General features: G+C 32.0%; 1 protein-coding gene across 7 annotated transcripts in view; it reads right to left on the reverse strand.

Moving 5' to 3' along the window:
* The window catches only part of LOC106882707 (MAP kinase-activating death domain protein), a 146,303-nt gene that overhangs the window by 69,803 nt on the left and 56,941 nt on the right, over positions 1-19,559 (reverse strand). For 5 of the 7 annotated variants that reach the window (XR_008263657.1, XR_008263656.1, XM_052966189.1 and 2 more), the window contains exons 19-21: positions 17,166-17,255; positions 2,833-3,290; positions 387-543 (exon numbers count right to left, since the gene is read on the reverse strand). Coding sequence is in view for 5 of the 7 variants with exons in the window: in XM_052966189.1 (XP_052822149.1) it covers positions 387-543; positions 2,833-3,290; positions 17,166-17,255 (705 nt within the window). In the remaining 2 variants the exon portion in view is untranslated. The remainder of the gene's footprint in view (positions 1-386; positions 544-2,832; positions 3,291-17,165; positions 17,256-19,559) is intronic. The other 2 variants (XM_052966191.1, XM_052966190.1) reach the window with 1 other exon arrangement.

The raw sequence follows: 19,559 nt of genomic DNA on the forward strand, positions 1-19,559 counted from the left end.
AGACTTTGTATTTGTGTGCTCTCATGATATGCAATATGCATACAAAGTGTATGCACTGAATGTTGCAGAATGCTCAACAGTCTATTATATGGTTAGAGCAAAGTTTGAATTTGTTAAACATAAGTGTTTTGGAGATGGCAGGAGTCTGAATTCCATTGATGTACCCCATCTCAAAGTAGAAGTTGTGTATGAACTGAAGGTAAAATTGGCCGGGTTTTGAAGATAAGACTTCTGAGGTTTATAGCAAATATACTAGGTTATAAGGAGTAAAGAAACCAGGACTGGTTTGATAATAGCATTAATTTGAAGCAAAACTCAAAGCCCCCCCCCCACAAAGCACATTGTTTATTAAGCTCTTACAAATTAATCTTACAAGATAATCTTACCAATTAAACCTTCAAAAAGATATGTTTTCCCTGTCTCTGGACTAGGTAGTGGGGATGTATTAATCATCTTTCCATCATGATAACGAAATCCAGCACTTAAATTACTTTTGGTACTCCAGATACTTGATGATCGACTACGTCTGTGGTAGTTCACCATCTACAATAGCAGTACAAGCAATATCATCACACAATCAACAATAGAAACAAATGGAGAAAAGTAATACAATACATCCACCTAATTCACGAGAGCATATATAGTCAGTAGATACAAAACCAAAGGAGATGATGTATATTCTAAATGATCTATCTTAAAAAAGTTACTTACTGTATCATTCATTTAACATCTTGATTTTCTATAGCAGTGTCATTCGTTTATTCTAAGAATTTGAAGAAATACTGAATATACAATAAAGCTAATCTATAGTATTTAAATGCTTCTTCATTGGGGAAATTCTTTCCAATTAGAAAAGTTTTGCTTAGTAAAAATGAAACCGACATCTGTTGTGCAATTGAGTAATTTAACCATAGGCATAAGAGGCAACAGATGTGGTGTGCAAGAGAGATGAATGTGCTGGTATGGCCATGTGATGCGTATGGATGAGGACAGCTGTGTAAGCAAGTGCCAATCCCTAACTGTGGAGGGAACTTGTGGTAGAGGTAGACCCAGGAAGACATGGGATGAGGTGGTGAAGCATAATCTCCAAACTTTGGGTCTCACAGAGAAAATGACTAGTGACCAAGACCTTTGGTGATATGCTGTGCTTGAGAAGACCCATCAAGCCAAGTGAAATCGCAGTCATGGCTGATGCTGGTGTCACATAACTGGTACCTGTGCAGGTGGAATGTAAAAATCACCTTTCAAGCAATGAGCCTCGGTGGTTGAGCTCCTTTTGAATGTTGGGCCTCACAGAGGGAATGACCAAGACCTTTGACATTATGTTGTGCTTGAGAAGAAGAACCATCAAGCCAAGTAAAACTGCAGTTGTGGCAGATACCGGCGTCATGCAATAGTCACCTGTGCCAGCGGCACATAGAAGCACCCATTACACTCTCAGAGTGGTTGGCATTAGGAAGGACATCCAGCCATAGAAACCACGCCAAAATAGACAGGAGTCTGGTGCAGCCTTCCAGCTTGCCAGCCCTGGTCAAACCGTTCAATCCATGCCAGCATAGACAACGGACGTTAAATGATGATGATAATAACCAGGTCTCACCTCTGCTCAAAAGCAAAAGGCTGTTTAGTCAGAAATTATGATGAACGGATTTATATTTTTAATTCCTGTATCAGAAAGAAGCCTGACATTCCTATAATTATTATAATACTTTTGTTTTCTATCATTCACAAATCACATCATTTTCTTTCTCCTACTGTCTTACATCCAGTACAATAGTTCACATAGTTACTTTATTTTGGTGGGTGGGGAGTGATATAGAAGCTATCATTTAATATTCAGTGTAAATCCACTTAAAGTTAAGTATTCTGTATTGTATTTTTTTAAACTTATAGTTTATAGATACTCTGAAAAAATTAACTTTACCTACATTCTCTACTATAAATATCATCCATGTGCTGTACCAATGAGAGATAAAGATATTGAAACATTACATAATATTTAATATTGAAACATATTATTTAATATAAATATGTAATATTTAACTTTAAACCTTCGCTCTAAGTTTCATACAAATAAAAGGAAAAATATCTTCAGCTGGAATTAGACTTTCCTATGCTTTATATTGAACATCTCTAAAGAAACAGTGAATTAACATACAAAGTATATGGGAGATCAAACTAAAAAAACAGTTATAATTGATTTTAACGAGCTGATACATAAATAAACTATACTAAAAGAATAAATATGGTGTCTGTGATGGACCTATTACAATAAAATCTGTGCAGAATTAGAATTTAGGAAATTTTACATGAGAAAATAAAACTTTTTTGGCAAGAAACTTTACCCTGTCTACATTTTTCCTACTGTTATCAACTAGCAGAAATTTAAGTTGAATGTTAACTATATCAACTACATTAGTAGTCTCGGAAGGCCTAGAAGCTATGAAGACTGGAACTCTTCATTGTTTAAAATATATAGCAAACAATGAATATAGTAGTTTTTGTAGCATAAACTCATTTTTACTTATGATAATGTAGAAGTGGAATCTCTTATTAGACAATAAAAATAGGCAGTCCTAAACTATAAATGGTTGTTATATGCTATATTATCAGAAGTTCAACAATTTAACCTCAATCTTTGAGCTTGAAATGGTGAATAATATCAGAAACCTAAACTATGACTAAACATTAGGCAAAGGAAAGACCTTTTTCAACTTCAAAATAAATACTTATCCACAGTAAATGGCATCAATTTTAAATTATTTGTTGTAAACAAGATATTTTTGTTATATTTTTCTAAGAAATTAAAAAACAACAAAAATCCCAACTTACCCCAGAAAGTTCCATCTCACTATCTGACACAGTATTCCTGACCAAATGATGGCTAACCTTTGGTTTCTGGCGCCGTTCCTCCTCAGGTTGATTATCAGAGCTACTGCTTACTAATGTGCTGCCATCAGAGACTTCTGAATCAATGCTGTTAACCTTATTTTTCTTCCGAGCTTTAAGTAACTCTTTATTGCGTACAAGATCATGAAGAATATCACTTTCAGTATCTGCAGACTGTTTATCTGGTTCAGCACCAGTCACAACAATGTCACAAGATTTGACATTCTCAGAAGCAGAGTCAGTTGTATTTGTTTGATCAGCACTGTGACTTTTATCACTTTCTGATTGTTCTTCAGCTTCTCCAGCATCAGTATCTCGATAGGCATCTTCACTTGTAGTTTCACCAACTGATGCAATTTCAATGTTTTCAAATTCTTCTCCATTGATAATGACGGGAGAACCTATTGAATTCAATAAAAACTATTTATATTCAAAAGCAGAGATGTTATTATAAAGCATGGCAATTAAATTCAGAGAAGACTGTCACTATTGCAAAAAACACTGGTTGCAAATGTGGTTGCTCTTTAAATGAAATAAGATTCTTAAAAGTTACATAATAAATGTTAGTGATAACAAAAACAAAAAAAGTAATTCTACATACTTCCACTATTCATTAAAAATTGAGAAAACATGGTTGATACTTTCTACTCAAACATATGTTACATTTACTTTCCTCACAAATATAACATCCATTCTAAATGAGAAGGGCTGAAGTGCTAATTTAAAATTTAAATTGTTGGTACTTATTTTTAATTATCTAAAAGAACACCTTTATTAACCAAGATGCATTGAACAAAATACAATATCTCACCAACTTCACTGAATCTTCAAATAAAACTATTTTAGCATCATTCAAAGAAATTCACTGTTGCTTAGGAAATACTGAATTTTAGATGTCTTTGCTCAAGGAATGGTATAAGAGTTAAAATATAAAATTTTAGCAAGAAAATATAATAACAATGCAAACTAGTTGAACAAATCAAATAATTCCTATTTTAATTTTCTTCTACATTTTAACTTCTATGGAAAGAATATACAAAAGTTTTTGCTGATTATAAACAGATGCCCTGATTGCAGACATTCCTTATTTTGCAAAAATTTCCGTGAATACATTACAGGAATGTGATAAAAAAAATTTGGTAATTAAATTGATGCAATTAATAAACAAAAGAATAACTACAATCCAAGCATGTTTTTTTTTATTTAGTGAAGAACTCTTCTAAAATATGATAATAAGCAGACGATCTTAATAAGAAGTATCAAATTTTTTATTTTACATGTAAAAGCAACATGAAAACAGAGAAGGTGTTTCTATAAACTAAACAAAAGAAATTATTTTCATAAAGATATTAACATTTAAATTTTGTAAGTCTTGAGATTTGACAAGTTATCTTTAGAAATTTCATTGAATATTTGGAAAGCAAGCAAGCCTAACTTTGCCATACAAACCTCCATTTAAGAAAGAGAAAAGAGTTAAAGAAACAAGAGTTACTAAATAATAAAAATTTGGTAGAAATAAAAAAAATATCTTGAAATTAAGACATTTTATTTGTTAAGATTTTAATGTAATGCATAATATTTAATTTTCTGACTAGGCAAAAATTTGGTGCTAACTACAAGGAGAACGCTTTAACAAGGTTACTTAGCTGAATCAGCAAAAATGACTTGTCGCAGTTGAGTTGAAAAATACTCTTAACATTTTAGACACTTACACATGCATAATTCAACACACATACATGTAAAGATTAGCAGTCCAATCACTCAGCTGGTTGGCAAAAATCATAGAGCAGTTAACCAAAAACTTTTAATTTTGACACTACCTTCCAAATTAAAGTATTCAATCAACTTTGCATTTTACTACTTCAAGGTTAGTAAAGTTAAATATTGACAATATATGATTGTTATATATCTATATACCCTTATCTACAAAATCTTATCTTATATTTTGTGAAAAGACATCAATAGCTAAAATTAATGTTCTAGCAAACCAAAGAAAAAACCATAAAAACCTCAGTAAGTATTTAGGATTGAATTCTCTTTTCCTTTTCATGACGGATAAAATGTTTTGCAAGAGGCAATGTAAAAATATAAATAGACTGATATTTCTAAAATACTTTCATAAGCATCAGTACTGATAATGTGAATTAAAACAGAAAAATTATAGGCTGAAATGAATTTGAAACATAAAATAATCAAGTGAAATGGTGGAAATTTCTAACTGAGACAGAGGACAAAATACTAATTCTTTACATACAGAATGAGCTAAAGCTGGGAAATTTTAAAAAGAGGAAATTTGGCAGAAATATATATTGGCTTCAGGTGAATTAAACAAGAAATGAAAGCAACAATGCTAAATCCCAGACTGGCCAAAAATAAATGTAAAAAATAATAAAAATGTTCTTTCATTATAGAGAAAAGAAATGCAAAGAACATTGTTTCTAATTGACAACAACATAACAGTAACAGCTATATGAACTATGCCATTTTTAAGAAGTTCCTGAATCACAAACGTCTCGCAAATAAAAGAAGAGTAAACTACCTACACTAAGTCACATAGATTTATGTTCAAAGGAAAAAAGGATAGAAACAAATAAAAAAACAACAGAAAACACCATAATAATAAGCTATAAAGTGCTTATGAAATATTGAATGGATTGAAACTAAAATAAAAGCACAAGAAAATAATCTAAAAATTGGTTTTAGTTAATAAATAGATAAAAACATTAGAAAACAATTTTAAATCAGTTAAAAACATTATTATCAATCTAATTCATATTGTAATTAAAAATTTATAACAAAGAAATTTAAAAATAGAAATGAACAAATAAAATATTTAGCTGGATAACTATTAAAACTTTGTCATAGAAAATTGGATTGGATTGATGGAATTGTTTGTGACACATTAGTAGTAATAATGTCTTAATTCATTTCAGTCTTCCCTTTAACTCTTTAACTGTATGAAGGGGTTTGTAAATTAAAAACAAATTTATTTTGCTAGAACATGAAGATGAGTAAGAGGTGCCAACTACATCAACCAATTGAATGAGCTGGATATGTTATGTGGATTTTTAACAATCAATAAATGATAATGGAGTTAGTTATCAAAATATCAATCAATGCTATAGGGATAATTAAAAAAATGTAAAGATGAGTGATGATGTAAAATCAGAAAATGAAAGTTCATGGTGCTCAGGAGAGTTGCAAGCTAAGAAAAAGGAAAGTGACAGAATGGGCCAAAGAAAAAATGCTTTCTAGAACTAGCTAAGATTACTATAAATATAATTTGATTCACTTGATAAATAAATTTAAGATCGAAATAACTAAGAAACAAAAAGAAATTTTAAATAATGTAAGACATATGTGATAGATAATAAAAGAAAAATATAAATCACATCATGTAAAACAGTAAAATATCAGAACTTTAGAAAATTACAGTTTGTCATTGTTTCTACTTTTATAAACACTTTTCTGAATAAAAATTAAACTTAACAAAATAGAGATAATCTTTAGTTTAATAATTTAAATCAATTGTTTGTTAAGTAAAATGAACAGTAATATTGATAAATTGAAGTTACATTAAAAAATATATTTAGTAGAATCAAATTTTAATGATTAATACATGATTAGAATTGACAAATTTGATTGTTAATTGATTAATGTGTATGTGTATATCAACAAATTTCACAATATAGCTATATCAAATATAACTCACCAAAGCAATAGAAGGCAAAATGTTTGCACATTAAAACTGATACTAATACAGTGTGCATAAAATACATTACAGAAATTTAACAACACAGATATAAAACAACAATAATTCAGTCTTTGGAACACACAACCAAGTGATGAAGCAAATGACCATGCAAAAACTATGCAAGTAAAAAGTGAGAGAGTTTTAACAAGCCATTGCTAAACATTGCTTATTTTGTTTTCATAATATTAATCCCAAGAGCAGATTACAATACATTTTACACTAAACTAACGTTAAAATATTTTTCTCAAGTTATATTTAAAACAATTATATTTTACTTTGGTCCGGCAGAGAATATTTATAGAATAATCTCTAGTGTTATATGTCTTTGTTCAATGAAACAAATAGAGTGAAAAAGTGAAGTTGTGAAGTATGAGAAACAATGACTGAATACTAGAAAAGAAAAGCATTCATTTCACACACATTCTTACTATCAGTTAATCTCTTCATATAAACTAAGGGTAATCAAGTAAATAACGTTTAAATGTAATAAAATATTGGAATTGAATTAACAATACTCTTTTGCATTAGTAAGAAAGGCATCAGATGAAGAATCTCTCTATCTTTTTTAAATAAGAGAATGGCGTAGATAAGTAGAAGGCTAGTTGGTATGTTAAAACAAGACCTTCTCCCTAAAAAATTTATTTATGGAAAAAGGGTAGTAAAACCAGAATGATAACATTAGATAAGTTATTAATTAACATTTTGCATTGAGTTTTAAATTATTTTCTTTCTGTAAAACAATGTTTCCAGTACAGTTTCTGTCCATTCCTATACATCATGGAAGAAAATTACTTTTTATTTCTTCTGCCTAGAAAAATAATTCTCCACTTGTAACTTCTACATTTATTACTGTTGGATACTGGTTATCTTTGATCCTACCATTTGGTTTGTTATTATGTAGCCTCAGATCAGCTCTAACCAAGGAGACCTATGACAAAAAAATATTTCACCTGTGACCATTCCGTTTTAATTTCATTTTTGTCAGTATATCTAAGACTACACTACCCAATGTGTTTTTTAAAACAATGGCAGTGTGATTTGAGGGAGATTTAGATACTATTTCTAGCATGTCAGACACAATTAAGCAACATGAATGAGGTATAAACAAATCATAGTAGACCATGTTCAACTAAGAATCCATCAATCATAGATGAGATGCATATGTATATATGCAATACTACGACTACAACTACAACACACATAGAATGTAATGGTTGATAATTTTAGATAATCTGTTAATATTCTTTAAGTCATTCCAAAATGCCCTAATAACAATACAATCTAGAAGCATATTCTTTAAGTCTATATTATTGTCTCCTACAATTCTCATTCAAATAGCTAGCATTAATTATATTTTATGATGAATTAACTCAGGTTTAGGAATATTTATAGTGGCTGGACTTACAAAAAAGGGAAAAATCTCTAATTTAGGTACAAAGTTAAGTATTGGTAAATTATGCTCATAAATTACTCCATCAAAATGTTTTGCTATCAATAATAACCACAGAAACAATACCAATATTGATAAGGATGAAGCAAATGACAAACGATGATCAACAAAATGCTATAAGCAGAATAACGATAAAAGCAGAACAGACTACAATGTTCATGCCAGAAAGGCCATTTAAAACAGCTTTTAGTAAAAGGAACAGAGTAATTCAAATTATTTATTAGAGATATGGCAAATAAAAAATGTATTTAAAAAAAGTATATTAAAGGGGAAAATAACATATATTGAAGCATGAGGAATAGCTACTGTGGCAAAAAGTATATATTGGTTAGGAGACTTAATGAAAATATTAAGGTATCAGCATACAAAAGTAATATCAATGTCTTTGTGCCTAACAATTTGGTCTAGTTATGTTTTCTGAAACTTATGTTGTAATGTTTGAGGAGATAATGAGAAGTTAAGCTTCAAGAAAAAGTATTCAAGTATAGATATATTTAGGCATTTCTCAAGTACTGCTAGATACAGCTTGAGCACTCACAGGTTATAATTCATTACAACTAACAATTATTTAATTTAATTGATGTTATACTTAAATGAGTGTATAAGGTATAAAATCCCAAAATATCAGGCAATACTAAAGAAATTTGCTTCTTTCACATAATAAAATGCTATTGTGTATATACATGTTTAGGGGAAAATAGAATAATTTGGAAAACCAAGAACTAAATAGATGACAAAAATATGTTGAGTGTATTTTCATTTCCAAAAGATTTGTACAGAAGCCAAAAAAAGCAGAACATAGCAAGAGAAAAGACAATTAAGTGGAAAGAGAATATATGAAGGATTAGATGGATGGGCATATAATAATGGTGAGTTAACATAACTAATTACTGCAGTGCTATTTCAGAAACAATAGCTCTTTAAAAGGATATATTCGTAGAAGCATACATACATATACACTTCCATCTTTTCATGTAATACATACATACATACACACACATATGCAAATAAATCTGCATATAGCGATTTATGTAAAGAGAAGCAAATGAAATAGGAGGCAAGCATTAACTGCAGTAAATTATGGCCAACAGTAGCAGTAGCATGCAGCATGCACATGGCATACATTACATTTGGCAGAGAAGAGAATTCTGAGGCAGTACATGACTGAACAAATGCCAACACAGGTGGTGCCAGCAAGGCTAAATAACACACACAAACACAAAACAGACAATTGGCAAAAATAGAGATGGAACAAAACTGAACATAATGTCCCTTCCCTAATCACAAATTGTTTTGTCTCTGCTCTACTTTCAACTGTCGGCCAACAAAAAATAAGGTAAACAGCAGCTAAAGCTATTGTCAAGAAAAACTTTAAATGAGTAGTAGAGAAAAGAAATCCCTAAAGTCTTATGAAATTCAGATAGAAAGCATAACAAATTCTACCTAGACATAATGATTTATCAAATCTATAAGAATGATGTTTTTGCTCACAATGTGTTCAATTTCCATGATTATTTTCCAGCAATCATACTGCCTTCCATTCATTAAGATTTTAAGTTTGAGTTTATTGAAAGAAGAGTGTAAATGTGAACCAAAGTGGGAACAGAATAATCAGGGAGGGAAATTATGAAAATTTTTGTATGAAAGATTTGATAAATACTTCTCTATCTTTCATCTAGCAAGTAAACACCATAGTTTCATCATGAATTAAGAATTAGATGATTGAATAATATCACTTCTTATGATACAATCTATGTAATTAATTGAAAGAGTATTAACATGTGAAAATACTCTTTTATATGTTCACAATAAACTATCTTCTCAAAACTACATTTAGATATTGTTTTTACTATTAATGAACTAAATGAAATATTAGATGTTCAAAATCCTTGTCCAACTATACAAGATATACATAGAATAATTTCACATTTAAGAAACAACACAATTAAAGAATCACATATTCTCATCAACTAAAATTGATGAAATATTTCAATTTGATTTCTTGTGTATTTTATAGAGAAAATTCAAACAGACATCTGTTTAACCAGTGTTATAGTTTAACCAATGAAGTACATTGTACTAATGTGGAAAATTCCTAGCATAAAAATTTTATGAAGATCATATGTATGTATGATGATATTTGTCAAAGACACATGATAATTATTTAAAGGAAACTGATTGTCTGACTTAGTCTAAGAGTCTAATGAATCTTATTTTTTTAAAGCTTAAAAAAAAAGTGATTACCAAAGGAAGCATTGAATTCAGCAGTGTAAGATCCAGAAATTAGTATTGCAAATAAACTAATCTAAATCTATCCAATTATAAAGGAATATAATACAATGAGCAAACACTAAAATTGTTAAGTTAAAAGGAACAATTGAGAAAGTATAATTTATATTAATAAACCTAAGAAGGTTTGTTAAAAAGAAAATATAGTAGTGCAAATATACATTATATAAATATATATATATGCACAAACATATGAGCATGTATGTGAGAAGATGGGTATTTGTACATATATATATATATATATATATATACATATACAAAACAAGAGATTGTTTTAATTTAATTTGTGGTAAAAAAAAAAAATATGTATGCTTCACTATATCTGATTGTCATACATAAGGAGAAGAGGATAATATATCTGAATCTACAGGTAGGATGAAACCAACTATATTGTCAAATATACACGTCAAGGATTTGAGAGAAAATATTCTTCCCAATCAACTGAGGTGTACACAAGGCGTTGTGTCAATTATGAAAACCTTTTACTGATATTTTGTAGAAATAGATCCACTTTATTTCACATATGACAAGTGTACGTGCGCACACACACATTCCTACATCATCATTATTAACTTTCATACTTTATGCTGGCATGTGTTGGATGGTTTCATAAGATCCAACAATTCAGAGGATTGTGTTGTTCTCTTTTGTATTGGTTTCTATGGTTGGATGCTCTTCTTAATTCCAATTATTTTACAGAGTGTACTGGATACTTTTTTTTATGGCACTAGCACTAGGGAGGTCATCAAGTAACTTGCAAAATAAGAACCTTATCAGAAATGGGGTGAAGATTTGAAGTAGTTGGCTTTGTGCCAGGTGTTGAGGGCTAAATTATGATAGGGAGATAAGAATAGACATCTTGTCATATTCCTCTTCTTCAAACTGATCCATATTTAATGAATGGCACTTCTCTATACAGCTGTTTTAATCTATAGCAATCACACTTCCATACAAGTGCAGACTTCTTTTTTGTACAAAACATTTCATTCCTCTACTGTGTAGTTTTTCTCTTAACACATTTGCACTATGACAATCATGCACACTTACATCCAATGGAGCATGCTTGCTTCATTTCTTTCCAGTCTTCTCAAGTCCTCAGCGTTCAAGGCTCATGTCTCACTACCATACAACATCACAGTTCTAACATAGTGCAGTACATTTTGTCCTACACTGTAAGGAAAAAACTTTTTTTCGCCAGCAGTCACACAAGCTTCCTGAACTTTTTCAAGCTTGCTCTTATCCTGGCTGCGATACTTTTGGTGCAATCACCTCCCTTGCTAATTATGACTCCTACATAACAAAAGCTACAGACTACCACTAGTGAGCCATCTGGACATTTAAGAGAATCTTTTTCTTGTGTGTTCATAGTATATACTGCTCTAGTGCATCTGTCACATATGTAACTTACTTTCTCTATTTGCCTGACTGTGATTCCACTTCTTGTGTCCATAGCTTACATTAGGTACAACATATAGAGTTTATACCTATTTTTTTCCTGCATATCAAGTAAGACTATAGCCTGAAGATAACAGGGTCCTGTCTTGAGATTCTAATTCTGATAAAGGTTATATTTGTTAAAACGTTAAAAGTTTATGGAAGTTTTGATGCTTGTACATGTGTATGTGTGAATAATCCAACTCATGCCAGAATGGAATATAGATGATAAATGATGATGATGATTATATATATAAATTCATATACACACACATATATACATACTTATACACACATATACATATATATACACACACTATATACATATATGTATACTTATATACATATAAAATATGTGTGTGTATGTGCGTGCGTGCGTGCGTATATATATATATATATATATATATATATATATATATATAAATAAAAAATATAAAAACTTAATGGCCTACAATCTGTTTCATGAACAGCCAAGGATGAGATTTGGAGTAGTGTAACAACTTTTTATATAAACATATCAATCTGCTCCATCCAAAATATCAAATAAAGTCTACACTATGTAAAATACATTTTTATATAATTAACAACTTTTACATTATATATATATATATACCAAATCAAAATTCAAAGAGCAACCCAAAGCATCTCATACAACTCATGAGCCTAGTTCTGGGTGTATGAGCACTGCTTGTCAACCAGAGGAAGATTAGGGCCAGAGGCAAACTACTATGTCCAGGAACATTGCTTAACTTGCTCAATGTACAAGAAGAATAGATGAATCTGAAAGTTGCGAGAGCATTGAATAAAAACCATGGCTGAATTTGCCACCAATAACAGTTCTTAGATGGACCAGTTGGACAAGGGCTGGACAACATTCTGAAGAGTGATGCTTCCAGGAAGCTAAGAACCATGGTGCAAGTGGTATACCAGGCATACCAAGATACATCTTTAGAATGAAGGAAGGAAAAGCAAACAAGCAGAATGGTTTTGGTGGAGGCAATACCAGATTACAGAACTGAATGAAGAACTAAGTCAGCTGAAGAAAAGGTGGAAAGAAGTAGATGACAAAAGAAAAGTGGTTTTAAACCAGCTTAGCTTGGAGCTATGAAGAAACCTGTTCCAGGGTACAGAGCAGTCACTCTGGAAATGAAGAGAGAGAGACAGGGGAGTGAGAGAGAGAGAGAGCAATGAAAGGCTTTTTTTGGAAACCTCTTCCAGCTCACTGCTGACCTCCACACCAAACCGAAAAGCAAGATGTTAATACGTTCCAGAGCAGAGATGCAGCAGTATATGATGACCTCAGAAAAGATATTCTGTTGGGAGATTGTCCCTTTCTACTGCACAACCCTATCAATATGGCAGACTTTACTTTCAATGAAGTGAGGTTGGCAGTGGCAAAAGTTCAGGCAGGTTCTGTTCCAGGGCCATGCAGCACCACTTAGAGAATTTACAAAAGCTGCTGCTGAAGGAGCAGGAACCCTGGCTCTGGACATATGATAAGAACTGAAGATGAAGTTCACTGTGGGAAATTTCACCACTAAACGGTAGAAACAGGAAAAGCATGTCATAGTAGGGTGTACAATTTCTATGGTCTTATTCATGGTCGCCATGAACATACTGTTAGAGGTGGGAAGGAAACAATCAAGATGGTCCAAAAACACAAGGTATCCAATTTGCATGGCCATGGTCGACATGATGGTCATGATACTATCAACAGAAGAGTCACAGCAAATATTGAGTTTGCTGGAAAACATGGCAACATGATCATACATGAAGTTTAATCCAGGAGAATTTTGGAGTCTGTTGTATTCTCAAAGGACAGTTGACAAATGACATCTTCAGCATTCAGGGGTTTGAGATTCCAATAATCCAAGAAAAAGCAGTTTAATACCTTGGAGAAAATTACACCGAAGACACGAGGAGCTAGTTAGACAACTGGTTGAAAGCAGTTGATAAAAGCAAACTACTTAGATGGTTCCAATATGGCATCATACTCAGCTGCAGTGACCAATTTTGCTTCATGACATTGCCATGACTGAGATAGAGGAAATGAAGAGGCTGTGAAATAAATTCATGTGAATTAGCGCTCTCCCTACTTTTAGCCCAGTCAGTCTGTCCCTCTAAGCTCTTCTTTCCAAGTTCATCAGTGGTAGAGGAATTCAAAGTCACGAAGGCAAGAATAATCAGCTCATTGCTCATATATGAGGATGAAAGAGTCAAACATGTTAAGAAGACAGCAAAAAGTGGAAGCCTGTGGAAGTTGTGAAGGAAGCAAGAACATGCTGGAAACACCAAGTGATGGTTGGAGTAGTCTGTCAGAGATGGTTATGACCTGACAACTAGAGTTGCATGAGATGAAAAAACACCATTGCCAGGTGCAAAAGAAAGTTCATAGTGCAAAGGATCTGTGACTCAACAAAGAGAATCGCTGGATGAAAAGAATAGGGCTTTACATCATGGAGAATGAATACATCAAGACCAAGTAATTGAGCAACCACTTTCCTGGAAGGAACTCTGGAGCAGTGACCAGAGAAGACTATCCTTCCTTCTTTGTATCATCAATGCCATCAACCTCAAATATGCTAAAAATATGAATCAAAGAAGAAAATTCATCCTACAAGTAATGTTGAGCAATTCTTGCACCCATTTTGGCTGGATACTGATACAAGAGGAAGCATGACAAAGTTCTTACATAAATAGCCAAGTGGACAGAACTGCAAAGGTTTAAGGTTAACAAACACTAGCCACCACCACCCAAGGGTATCAGATTCTTGAAGAAAGGTGACAAGATTCCTAAGGTGAAAGCAGCAGTAGGGTATCTGCTTTCTATTTTGCCTCAGATTGAGAGGTCCAAATGAACATGAATTGCAGACTTGTCTTCCTAGAGGAGATAGTAACAATATCACTACAATCAGACATGCTCCTGCTCTCGAGGAACAATCATTGTAGTCAAACTTATAGTGATCTGAGAGAACATAGTTGATATTTTTCACCAGCTAAAAATCAAATACCAGGACTTGGTTGATGAGGCCCTTGTCAAGAGGAGGCATGTGGCTATATTCCCTACTGAAATCAGCTGCCATGGCTTTCCAGGCAGATCAGTGTACTACTTCCTACAAAACATTAGTTTGAAACCTAAACAACTGCAGAAAGCCAAAACCAACTCAAGGTAGCTATAGTTGACAAGAGACTGTAAGTGGAATCCTTCCACAGGTGAAAACTAGTTTAAGCCTTGCTGCCCTACACAAGCAAAGTGTAGGCTAAGGATTGAAATGCTTGTGCACCCCCCGATGCTTGTTGATGACATAGAAGAGTTTCCATCCTTGTAATGAATTTAGAAGAGCTTGCAAAAACCTCTGAGTAGCTCTTGCATTTTATGCATGGGGAAAAGCATCTCTGATGTTTATTTCACTTCATATATGTACTCTTTACTTGTTTAATTGTTAGTCATTACATTGCAGTTATATTGGGTAACTACCTTATAGGGTTAGTCACACAAATTTATCCCTGTGCTTATTTTGAAATCTGATACATATTCTAATGCTCTCTTTTGCTGAACTACAAGCTTATGGAGATGTAAACAAACCTACACAGATTATCATGTGGTGAAGGGACAAACACAAACCAAAAGACACACACACATGTATATAGATACATAGGATGGCTTCCACATGGTTTCAATTGGTTGACATTTCTCACAAAGTATCTGATGATGTAGGGCAAAAGAAAACACCTGACAAAGGTTCATTAGAGTGGAACTGAACCTGGAAATATGTGGTTGCAAAATAAACTTCTTAACCACACAATCATGCTTGAGTTTCTCTCTCACTCACTCTATCTTTATATATATATATATATATATATATATGTAAATGTATGTATACACACACATGTACAAATAAGTACAGGAGTGGCTACATAGTGAGAAGTTTTCTGCCTAACCATATGGTGCTGGGTGCAGTCCCATTTCCTGGCACCTTGGGTGTCTTCTACTATAGCTCTGGGTCAACCAAAATCGTGCGAGGGAATTCGGTAGACAGAAACTGAAAGGAACTCATTGTATATATATATGTGTGTGTGTTTGTGTCCCTTGTCTTGGCATCACATGATGCATATAAATGTATCTCCTTGTTTTGGCATCACATGATAGTTGTGAAATGACTGTCATACAAGTATCATTCATTTCAAATATCCTGCAAGAGCATGCCTGGCCTTGGGGAAATATTTCCTTGCTTGGAAACAGATGAGGGTTGGCGAAAGGAAGGGTGTCTGATCATAGAAAATCTACTTCAATTTCCTCCATCTAACCCATGAAAACATGGAAAAGTGGACATTAAAATCATGACAACAAACACACATACACACAGAGAGTCATCATCATCATTTCTTAATGTCTATCTTTCAAGCTGGCATGGATAGGTAGGTTTAATCTGATTGGCTGGAGGACTGTGTCATTTTCCAATGTCTGCTTTAGCATGATTTCAGCAGCTATACACCAGCCATTTTACACTAGCATGTAGCTTACAAAACTATGATCCCTACTGACTGAGTGAGGCTCAAGTGGAGAAGTGAGCAGCTTTATGAGATGAAAAGCTAGAGTATGAAGGAAGGTGTTGGAACAAAGTTTTGCTGTTGAGGAGATAGATGGTTGCTCAGATCATACAACAATGGATAGGGATATATAGCATTCATAGATATAATTTTTGTCATATTTCTGCCATGCTTGCATAGGAGAACAGATTTTCTTCAGCACATGCTGCCAATTGTTACTGTGTGTGTGTGTATGTATATATACACACCTATACACATACACACGTGTATATATATACTTATACATACACACAAACATCACATATATACATATACAAATACACACACATCCATTCAAACAATATGCATAATATGTACTGTATAGGTCCATGTAGCTATTACAATTTGGGGAATTTAAGGTAATGTATGTATGTGCATAGCATATTCTATTTTCTATCTTGAAATTAAAAATTAATGATTATAAGCATCAAATAATTACTGACTTATTCTATTTCCATGAATGAAATTAAGAAGGCAGTTTGTTTTGTCAGCTATTTTTGTGCAACACATTCTTGACATAAAGAGTAAACTTACTTTGAAGAGCAGCAAATAAGCTGATAGCTTATTATGCAATTTAAGTTTACAGAAAAAATTAGAATTAAAACAAAGAGAATAAATCTGCTTCTGTAACAGTAAAAGTGGCAGTAACAATAGAGAAGGTAGTTGTCTGTTTTGTGTATGGGTGTATTAAAAGTTTTCACCAGCACTTGGCCCCAGCTGTATATAAATACAGTATTGTTGGTTTGGGATCATACTTGCCTGACTCGGTGCTGGCGCTAGAAGAGGACTGGTCGGAATACATTTGTGAGGGAGAAACTCGTTCAGGCAGCCACCCTGTGTAGGTATGACCTGCAGCGGAAGGGCGTGACAAACCTGATATGTTAACAGCTTCAGCAGCCAACCAAAAAATCTTGGTATCCAAACATATTGTCAGCTAACATAACCCAAATAGCAAACCCTAATATTTTCTTATAGGCAGCTTAATTAATGTAATAAATATGGCAGATTATTCTTTTCCTGTCAAAACAAGATAGAAGTATAATGCATAGGTGCACTTGTGCGTATATACATTATTTTCCATTAAAATTTCTGATTTTATTTTATTAATAATGTATCCAAATAGATATTTAATAAATAAAATCATTAATTAAATTCAATTTGAGCTTATAAAATGTTTTTCTTCAATCAAAAAATATTACTTGATGGGTGAAATGAAATGGAGAAAATTGTTTGACAGGTAAAGATTAATAAAACTTTTTTCATAATAATATTTATATACTTTTTAAAGTTCCTCATTTTGATTGTATTTTTAAATGCTTTTCAGAATAAATAACGAAATGGAAAAAGAAAAAGAGAAATTTCAAAAAACAAGAAAAACAAGACAAAAGTTATTATTTAGATATTTCACCAGCCTCTATGTATTGTTATAATCTAAAATGTTGACAAATCGATGACTTATATTTTCAAATGAATAATCACCTGCTTTGTAAGTTGCGTGTATACATACATACATGTATATATATATACATGCACACACATATAAATGCACACATATACATTCGTATGTATGTGTAAATATATATATATGTATGTATATACATATGTATGCATGAGTATATAAATATGCATCTATGGTATATAAATACACACACACACACACACATATATATATATTTATATGCACACAAATATAAATATATATACTACTATTGTTTCAAAAGCGCTGTTAGAGCACATCACTTATTAATGAATACATACATTCATACACAAACACATATACACAAATACACACTCACACACATGAACATAAATACACATACATACAGATATATACACACAGACACACATATATAAATACTTACATATCATACATATACATGCACACACATATGCATATATATATTTTTTCACACACACACACACATATGTATAACATATATGTACATAAATATATATGTATACATATAGATACACACACACATATATATACATATATATATCTATATATATACATATATACGTATATATACATATATATATCTATATATACGTATATATATATATCTAAATATATACATATATACGTTTATACATATACACATATACATACATATACACAAATATTTTATATTTTATAATACGTATGAATCATTCTGGATATTGCATCGAAATGTTCATAGGTCATTTTCATTATCATTATTATTATTATTATAAAGTATTTTCAATGGATCAGTTTTGAGATCTATTTAAAGTCGATATATATATATATATATATATATATATATATATATATATATATACACATATACATATATATATATATATATTATATAAATACACATGTATATATATACATACACATATAGATATATATACATATATATATATATACATATATATACACACATATATAAATATACATGTACATATATATATACACACATACATATAAATCTCTCTCTCTCTCTCTCTGTATATGTATATGTATATATATATATATATATATATATATATATATATATATATATATATATATACATATATATAGCGCTGACACAACCGACGACAGTTCCACCTGATTGGCACTCATGCCAGTTGAAGATTAAAAGCACATCCGAGCATGATTGTTGCCAGGGGCCATGGATTGGCTCTCGTGCCGGTGACACATGAAAAGCACCATTTGATTGTGATCATCACCAGCGTTGCCTTACCGGCACATGTGCCGGTGGTATGTCTAATACAACATTCGAGCATGGTCTCTGCAAATGCTGCTGGACTGGCTCTCATGCAGGTAGCACGTAAGAACACCTTTTGAGCATGGTCATTGCTAGAAACAACTGACAGGCCCTCATGCTGGCTGCACGTAAAATCTCCCACTACACTCTCAGAATGGTTGGCATTAGGAAGTTCATCCAGCTGTAGAAACTTTGACAGATCAGATTCAGCCTGGTGCAGCCACTAGCTCAGGAGTCCTCTATCAAACCGTCCAACCTATGCCAGCATTGGAAAGCAGACGTTAAATGATGACGATGATGTATACAGATATATACATACATACACATATATATATATATATATAACATACATATATAAATACATACATATATATATATATACATATATATATATATATATATATACACATACATATAT

This window comes from Octopus bimaculoides, chromosome 3 (genome assembly GCF_001194135.2).
Source record: "Octopus bimaculoides isolate UCB-OBI-ISO-001 chromosome 3, ASM119413v2, whole genome shotgun sequence".
Lineage (NCBI taxonomy): Eukaryota > Metazoa > Mollusca > Cephalopoda > Octopoda > Octopodidae > Octopus > Octopus bimaculoides.